Raw genomic sequence first — 9395 nt, 5'->3', positions numbered from 1 at the left:
ATATATATATATATAGAGAGAGAGAGAGAGAGAGAGAGAGAGAGAGAGAGAGAGAGAGAGAGAGAGAGATTTTCTTAATCCATTTTGCAAATACTTGCATTATCCAATTGCACAAAATACTGTGAGGTCAAAAGCTGTCGCCCGGACCCTCAGGCGATCCCCGCTTCAAAACAAAAATTTACAAGACGCAGGAAACAGATCCAGCGCTCCTGATTCAAACGATCTTTTTACGTATTTTTCAGAAGATATTTTATGTCCTTGTCAGAACTGTAATCACTAATGTATATAAGGCATTGCAAGCTCCCTAACCATATGCATTTGAAACATCTTCCTAATTTGTATATAGAATTGTTAACCATTCTTCAGGTGTGAGAACAACACATCTGACTATATATAGACGTCCCTCCGTTTTCTTCCAATGTCAGATTCTACTTTTCCGACGGCAAGAGTTCTTGACCTGTCAGAGATTTTGTATCAGTAAATTAGAATACACCTTGACTGGCTCATACTCGCCGCCTGATTATAATACCACTTGTCTTTCTCCATACTTTTTCCTGTAATGTTGTTGATGAAGTTTTCACTTCCTTTGATTCAAATACTGATAAGAAATTTATTTCATGCAACATTAGTTGCAAGAAAATAGTTGCAACTATATTCTTGAAGCCCCAACATATCAATGAAATAATTGACTGAGATAGATATCTGGGTAGACAATGGAATAAAAAGGAAAAATATTAAATGAATGATTTTTCCAAGACAGGAATTTTAGAAAGAAATTTCTCAGACACGTGCTCGTACAACTGCGTCTGTCAAGACCAACATATCAATTTCTTACAAAATCGTTCGCTATATTCCTGAAGCCCCAACATATCAATGTAATAATTGACTGAGATAGATATCTGGGTAGACAATGGAATAAAGAGGAAAAATATTAAATGAGTGATTTTTCCAAGACAGGAATTTTAGCAAAGAGATTTCTCAGACACGTGCTCGTATAACTGCGTCTGTCAAGACCAGTCGATGCAGATAAGTATTTCTTACTGCAAATCGTTCGCGTGTGTCAGGCACTTAAGTTTTTTTTCCTATTTTAATTCTGTCGACGTGGTTCACTTGACCCCTAAAAAATCCACACTTGTGACAATGCAAGGGCTGCTTGATTCTTACTCGGTTTTTGTTGATAAAAGATTAAAAGTTTCGTATGTTTTCTTTTCATCTGTTTTATGATGATACTCTCTTGTCGAAAGCTCTGGACTGGATATTTTGGAATGGAGCTCTCTACACAACGTTGCTTCATTTTAACAGCAAATTTCTTAACAGCTAATTTGACTAATACTTCTTTGCACCACCATTGTTGATCAGGATACGTTTGTGCTTCAGTTAATTTCCGTCGAAACTGCAATCACAGTTCCACGTTTTCACTGAAGATCTTGTTGTCAGAAATTACCTCATCCTCAGCTTTTGGTACAACAAGAATTAAATTTACTTTATGGATGGATACTACCGTTTAGGAAATCCCACTGACCCATAATCTCGACATTAAGGCGTCACAAGGTAAGAAAAAATGTATACTATATATCCCTAATAACTGGGGAAAAAAGGGGGTTCCTAAACCTCTTCTTGAGGCAGTTCATTCCTTCCTGTACACTATACAAAGGTAGAAGATTTTCATATATAAAGGTATAATATTTTCATATATATATATATATATATATATATATATATATATATATATATATATATATCACACATTACAGCAGGTAAAAAAATAAGGGCAGGGTGTAGGTAATGACCAGTTTCGACTTTATTTCCATGCCATTGACGAAAGACTGGTACATAGTGCTGGAAAGCACAATACACACACACACACACACACACACACACACAATAATACACACACACACACATAATAATAATAATAATAATAATAATGTATGTATGTATACTACAGAACAGTACTGACTAACATACACAACTGTCAGAGACTACAGATCCACCAGACAGGTGTCAAAAGAGGATTGGCTTCAAAACTCATTAGGCTAGTGTAGAAATTACAATATACTCTCAAGGGACAATACTGACAAACATACAGACCGTAGGAGACAACAAATCTAAACCTGACAAGTGTCGGGGGCGGGGCAGGGTCGAAAAAACCGGATTATAATACCATTACCTCCCGTACTGAGTTACAAATATGATAATCCTTTTTCCATATATGTCTACTGCCTTCCTTATAATTTAAACATTTTACAAGTTTTAGAAATTATAGGATCGAGTTTATATATATGTCTTGACTGATATTCATATTATGGCTATAGCTTTCTTTTAAAAAGCTAAATCAAATGTTATTCATTTCCAATGTATTATTAGAATACGCTATCCTTTTTTGCACCTTCCCAGTAGACAGCATGATTGTTCTCACTCACATGTACGAAAATTCCACTGTTCACCTGAGCATATCACACACCTTTTTTATGCTGTTCTATTCTCTTTTCCCGCGTTTTACCTGTCTGACCAATATAACAGTTGTAACAAGACTTACATGGAATTTTATATACACATCCTTCAGTATTGTCGGGAGTGTTCTTTATAAGTACATTTTTCATTGTTTTGTTGTTCTTAAATGATGCATTAACTCCAAAATTCTTAAGATGGGGGATTTCTTTCATCTTAGTACAAGACAATTTTTTGCGTCGTAGTGTTTTTTTGTTTTAATAGTCTTTTTTGCCGCTTCTAATGCACTGTCTAATACACTGTCAGGATATTTCAATTTCTTGCCTGTGTTCCTAATATTATCTATCACATCATCAATATATTCAGGGTTACATACGTAATTCGCTTAAAAACATAGATGTGAACACTGATTTCTTAACCTTATTACTTTGACCAGAATAAAAATGCACATAGGAGGATATTTTAGCAGGTTTTCTGTAAAAACACCGTGTTTAAACTCATTACTATTTCTACGTGTTAGGCAATTCAAAAATGGTAGGCACTTATCCTTTTCCATTTCCATAGTGAATTCAATTGATGGCACTAATTGATTTAATGTGGCAAAAAAGTTATTTACATTTTCGTTCCCTGGTCATACACAAATAAAATCAACATACTGAGCACTGCTATAAACATTGTGTGGAATAATTTTGTTCACTATTTTCTTTAAAAACATTCCATATACAAATTACTTAACACTGGGGACAGAGGGTTTCCCGTCGCCATACCATAGTTTAGGGAGTGATCTGTGGAAAGATGAAAAAGCCAGGCACCACAAATGTCCCCAAAAGATTTATGGTTGCCATCAATGAATTGAGAAAAAAGATAAAAATATACACATGACGAAAGCAGACAAACCAGGTGCTCTCGTAATTTTAAATAGAACTGAGTAAATAAAAAAAATGGATGGGAATTTGATTGATAACACACACAAAGAATTCAATAAAAACTCGTTAGACAATGTGAATAGTGATTTGAATCGAGAAGTGAAAAAGTTATTAAAAGGAAACAAAAGCCTAATAAAAGTTTGCGTCTGACCTCAACATCGCTATCGTGTATGTATGGTATAATAAAAAAAGGCTTACAAAACAAAATTATTAGTTAAGTTAGTTGAACATCTTATAATCTAGCAAAGTACTTGGTGGATATTCTCAACCTACTGGCTGGTGCCATCTCTGATGCTAATATGAAGAATAATGTGAACCTGATAAATAAACTAAATAATATACACGTTAGTAGCTAATCCAGACTTGTGAGTTTTGATGTGGTATCACTATTCACGAAGGTGCCAATTGACGATCTGCTGGAGTTTTCATCGGAATCATTAGAGAACATACGGTTGAAAATCCCATTTTCTAACAACACTCTAACTGAACTGATTAAATTATTTGTAAAAGAATGTAAATTTGAATCCAGTTGGACATTTTACTCACAAAAGTTTGGTATGGCGATGGGGAACCTTCTGTGTTAAGTAAATTGTATATAGAATTTTTTGAAAAGGAAATATCAGAATCATTCAACGCAACGTAACATGGTTCAGGTATGTTGACGATATAATTTGTGTATGACCAGGGAACGAAAATATAAATAACTTTTTTGCCAAATTAAATCAATTCGTACAGTACCATTAAATGGAAATGGAAAAGAACGAGTGCTTACTCTTTTTGGATACGTAATGGCTTTAAACAGTGTTGACAGAAAACCAACTATTTCTTCCTATGTGCATTTTTATTCTGGCCAAAGCAATGAGGTTAATAAATCAGTGTTCACATCTATGTTTTTAAGAGCCTTATGTATATGTAGCCCTTAATATATTGGTGATGTAATAGATAAGTTTAGGAATACAGGCAAGAAACTGGAATATTCTGACAATATACTAGCCAATGCATTAGAAGCGACAAAAAAGACTGTATCAAAACAAAAAGAACCTTGCAACACAAAGAATTTTTTGTACTTATATGGAAAGGTATCCCCTATCTTCTTAAGAATTTTCATGTTAATGTCGCATTTAAGAACAATAAAACAGTGAAACGTGCACTTATAAAGAACACTCCCGACAACACTTAAGGATGTGTATGTAAAATTCCATGTAAGTCTTGTGGCAACTTTTATATTGGTCAGACGTGTAAAACACTGGAAAGGAGAATAGAACAGTATAAAAAGTGTGAGATATGCACAGGTGAAAAATTTCATAGTGGAATAAATAAAACAAATAAAATGTGTATATGTATGTAATCTGTAGGCAGCTTTTTTTTATTTTTTTTTTTACAAAGAATGACAAGTTCCTTATGAAAATAACATTTATCCTCGGACGCAGTCTTTAAGAAAATTAATTATCCTACCCTAGGGTCAAACCGTCCCACCTGTAAATTAGAAACTTCATGCTGATCATTTTTGACTTTTGCTGTTGTTTTCCGTTAAGCAACAACAACCACACACACACACATACATACATACATACATACATACATACATACATACATACATACATATATATATATATACATATATATATATATATATATATATATATATATATATATATATATATATATATATATATATATATATATATATATATATATATATAACTTTTCAGCTGGAGTTAGGCTATATCAAGAAAAAGCAGACAGGTCGGTTAAAGTTTTATTTATGTATTGGAACAGATTGGCAGTAAATACAGATAACACGAAGGTTAAAAACAAATATGAATACCTGTAAAGAGTAACAGTAAGTATAAATACTACAGATAAAGATAACAGTAAATATAAATAATGTAGGGGAAGCCTCACGATCTGGTGTCTGTCGTCAGTCGCGGTCAGTCGCGGTTTTCTCGGTGACATAATTCTGGCTTAAGTGTCTGAACGACTTTATCATTTCTATTAAATTACATTTCGTTAAATATTCTGAGGATTTACTCCCTTATCTTTTAGCCATTCAGTTATCGAGTTTTATGTACTTGCCATGGTGGGGGCTTATCACTTTGCACAGAATGATAAGAGGCATTATTTAATATATAATGACATCCCGCTGTGGTATATCCGAAAGAAGTTGTTCTTGGAACCACTGCTTGAAAAGAAAGTGGCTCATCTGATGATGATAATCACCGTCATTTTTAGCCTGAAATTTGAGTTCAGCGTTTGGAATGAATCCTTTCTTAGATCCAGCATGCAATATGATAAACCTACTCCCTTTTCCTGTCTGCGGCTTGACTCCAATTGCTTGAGTAGATTTTTCATCCGTCCAACTTTTCGTGATGGTATGACTTTGATTGACTCATGTATCGTCCAAAAAATTTAAGAGAATTTCTCCCTGTATATTGCAGGTTGTACTACAAAGAGTTTTTTTCTCCCCTCCCCCCGCCCTGACACCTGTCAGATGTGGATCTGTAGTCTCCTACGGTCTGTATGAATGAATGTTTGTGATTTCTACCACTAGCCCTAATGAGTTTTGAAGCCACTTCCTCCTTTGACACCTGTCATTAGTGGATCTGTAGTCTCAATCGGTGGTGTTTGTTCGTCAGTACTGTCTCTGTAGTATATATATATATTGTGATTTCTAAAACTGTGTATCAGTCCTTCGTCAATGGCTTGGAGTAATGTCGAAACTGGTCATTACCTACACACAGTCTCATTTTTTCATCTGCGGTAATGTGTGATCAACGAACCCCGTGTTAAAGTATTTATAATCATTATGTAGTCTATATATATATATATATATATATATATATATATATATATATATATATATATATATATATATATATATATATATATTAATATATATATGTGTGTGCGTGTGTGTGTATGTGTATAGAGAGATAGATAGATAGATGGATATATAGATATATAAACATCTTGTGCGTGCACTTGCATCTATCCAAGCGCTAATCTTGTGCAAACATAAGCATATGACATGAGTCTAATTAAGTTTCGCAAATATATTAGGATGATTTCCCGTAAAACTCCATTGTCACAGAAAAATAACAATCTTCGAAACTACAGTTATCATATCACAATCATTAAGAAAAAGTCCTGAAGTGTTGCGGAATATCATTATATTATCTATACAAATGACCAATTGCCTTTAAGGTATCTTAGGCTGCAAGGAAGCAGCTATTTAATACATTACATAGACCCGTGTTCATTCTATGGATATTGGTGATAATAACATACATACATGCATACACACATACAATCAAGTGGAGGTCTAACCTGCCATATTATTCCACTCATAAGTAGCGATACTCTTATCGAACTATTCACATTTCTCATCTTTTCTCAGATTTTCATTCCCAGGAACACGAACGACTGGAATTTCATGGTTCAGATGGCGATACAGAGATCATATGGCCATATATGGATTCCTATGACTGACATCGCTGTGGAAGGCACATACGTATGGCAGGATGGAACAAGTATGTAGATATTTCGGGAGCGTTAATTTTATCCTAGATGTGAGCTTATGTTTTGATTAAGAAAGAGAATGATTTACACAAGTTACTTTCAATGGTTCCTGTGAATACAACTTTTGCAAGTCAAGAATTAGACCCATGCCGGCCTACTTCATCTAGTTTTTACTAAAACTAAAAATAAAAATAATAAACTCAAAATAAAAATACTAATACTAAAAATAAAAATACTAAAATAAAAATACTAAAAATAAAAATAAAAATACTAAAAATAAAAAATACTAAAAATAAAAATAAAAAATACTAAAAATAAAAATACTAAAATAAAAATACTAAAAATAAAAATAAAAATACTAAAAATAAAAATAAAATTCCGAATAATTATTTTCTGAATAATTAGTCTTCGTTGCCCTTTTACAATCAAGTCAGGTCATTTTCAATTTTTGGTTATTAGTTATCACTTCGTAATGAAGACTCGTCAATACCTATTTTATGTATATATGTATATATTGTATATATATATATATATATATATATATATATATACATACTGTATATATATATATGTATATATGTATTCTTATATGTATATCTATATATATATACACACATTTATATTTATATATATATATATATATATATATATACATATATATATATATATATATATATATATATATATATATATATATATATATACATATATATATATATATATAATATATTTTCATATATATACCGAGTCCTGATTATGGTATGTGTCACTATATATATATATATCGCTATATATATATATATATACATATATATATATCTATCTATCTATCAATTTGTAGCTATATATATATATATATAGATATATATATATATATATATATATATATATATATATATATATATATATATATATATATATATATATATATATCCTCCATCCTGCAGGCATTAGTAACGCAACATACGTGACCTGGGGTACTGGAACTGTAGGCTCCGGTAACAGTGAGACCCTCGACTGCGTGTCTGCTCATCTCAGTTTAAACAGTTTATATGTTCACACTGACCCTTGCACCTACGCGTATAATGGATTCATTTGTGCTTAGAATTAGGATACAGCCAATATACTGGGTACCCTTAACCACAGAAGGATTTGGTCTTGTATGTGCATGGGACTATTTGTAGCTCAGACAATGAAAGTCTTTATAAATTGTGTTTCAGATTTCGTCATAGACTAAATACTGTCATTTCAATGCCTTAGTCATTCCTTGCACAATGTTTGGCTTTCGTCTGGTAATCCGTGATTAGTATCATCTGTGGTCCCCAGCTAACTAACTGATTTTGTGAAAACTGATTGCACGTTGGCTCCTGGCTCTCTGTCTCTCAGTTTTCTGACTCATCCATATAATGTGATAGATGCATAATAAAAACAATATTGCCTCATCAGTGGTTATTTTTTCCTTCTCCTAATAAATCGTAGACATTTAAAGTAAGAGACTAAGAATAAGGAAACACTTTATTCCTTCATGATCAAATGCAGTTTGTTACGGTAGTATAGTATATTTTTTACATCAGAAAATCTTCACTACCGTTCCTGGGCGATGGTTGAGAAATCAATGGATTCAACAAAAACTTCAAATGTGTAACTGATTAAAGAGACGATTCCCCTAAGCACACAGGTTATAGAAGATTAATCCACTGACACGAAAGAAAACCCCGACGATCTGAAAATTGTTTGCATTTTCTTTTACGGTAAAAAAATTACCCTTTTCCTGCATGAAGAGCAGGAGGAGTAAACCGCTCTAGGTTAGTCCTTGCTACCTTTTTTTGCAGGTCTCATAACCTCCAGCCGAGGGCGAAAGAACTACTAGGGCCGAAGCCCTGGGCTTGGGGGAACCCACAGTAGCTAGACTAACCAGTTTATGCCCTGAAAATTCACACATACTCCAGAGAAAGTCAGAAAAAAAAATACTGCTGAACTAGGCTTAAACAAATTCTCAATAATCGCCTGGAAATTTTTGTGACTGAGAATTCTCTCTCTCTCTCTCTCTCTCTCTCTCTCTCTCTCTCTCTCTCTCTCTCTCTCTCTGGGTTTAGAGTTACATGAGAATGCGAAGTGAACTGTCGTTCAAGTCAGTATTTACCACATTGCCTTGGAAACTGGCCTTCGACTGCTCACGATGTCGCACTGGTAAGTCTGTGCCTGGTTTTATCGCAATTCGTGTGTCGTTTCTTTTTTTGTATTCGAGGATGAATTATAACCCTGTTATTATCGTTGATTTTTATGATTATCGTCCCTTCCATGTACAAGAACCTTCAGCGTGTGTTGTCCTTCGAACTTCGTATAATGAGTGTGATTTGTTTTGAGTCTCTCTCTCTCTCTCTCTCTCTCTCTCTCTCTCTCTCTCTCTCTCTCTCTCTCTCTCAATCACAATTCTTAAAGTAAGCTGGAAGTAAATTCTCAAGTTATTAATTTTAGTTCGTTATTCAGTTATTCATG

The 9395-nt window shown here is 33.3% G+C and overlaps 1 protein-coding gene across 1 annotated transcript in view; it reads left to right on the top strand.

Moving 5' to 3' along the window:
- Positions 1-8338, top strand: part of LOC136854771 (uncharacterized) — a 54148-nt gene extending 45810 nt beyond the window's left edge. Inside the window, exons 5-6 of the mRNA XM_067131348.1 lie at positions 6775-6907; positions 7844-8338. Of these exons, the coding sequence (XP_066987449.1) occupies positions 6775-6907; positions 7844-8001 (291 nt within the window). The 3' untranslated portion in view covers positions 8002-8338. The remainder of the gene's footprint in view (positions 1-6774; positions 6908-7843) is intronic.
- The last annotated feature ends 1057 nt before the right edge of the window (positions 8339-9395 follow it).

Source organism: Macrobrachium rosenbergii, chromosome 30 (assembly GCF_040412425.1).
Source record: "Macrobrachium rosenbergii isolate ZJJX-2024 chromosome 30, ASM4041242v1, whole genome shotgun sequence".
Taxonomy (NCBI): Eukaryota; Metazoa; Arthropoda; class Malacostraca; order Decapoda; family Palaemonidae; genus Macrobrachium; species Macrobrachium rosenbergii.
Note: the sequence above shows the minus strand (reverse complement) of the source record. Positions and strands in the feature narration are given on the sequence as shown.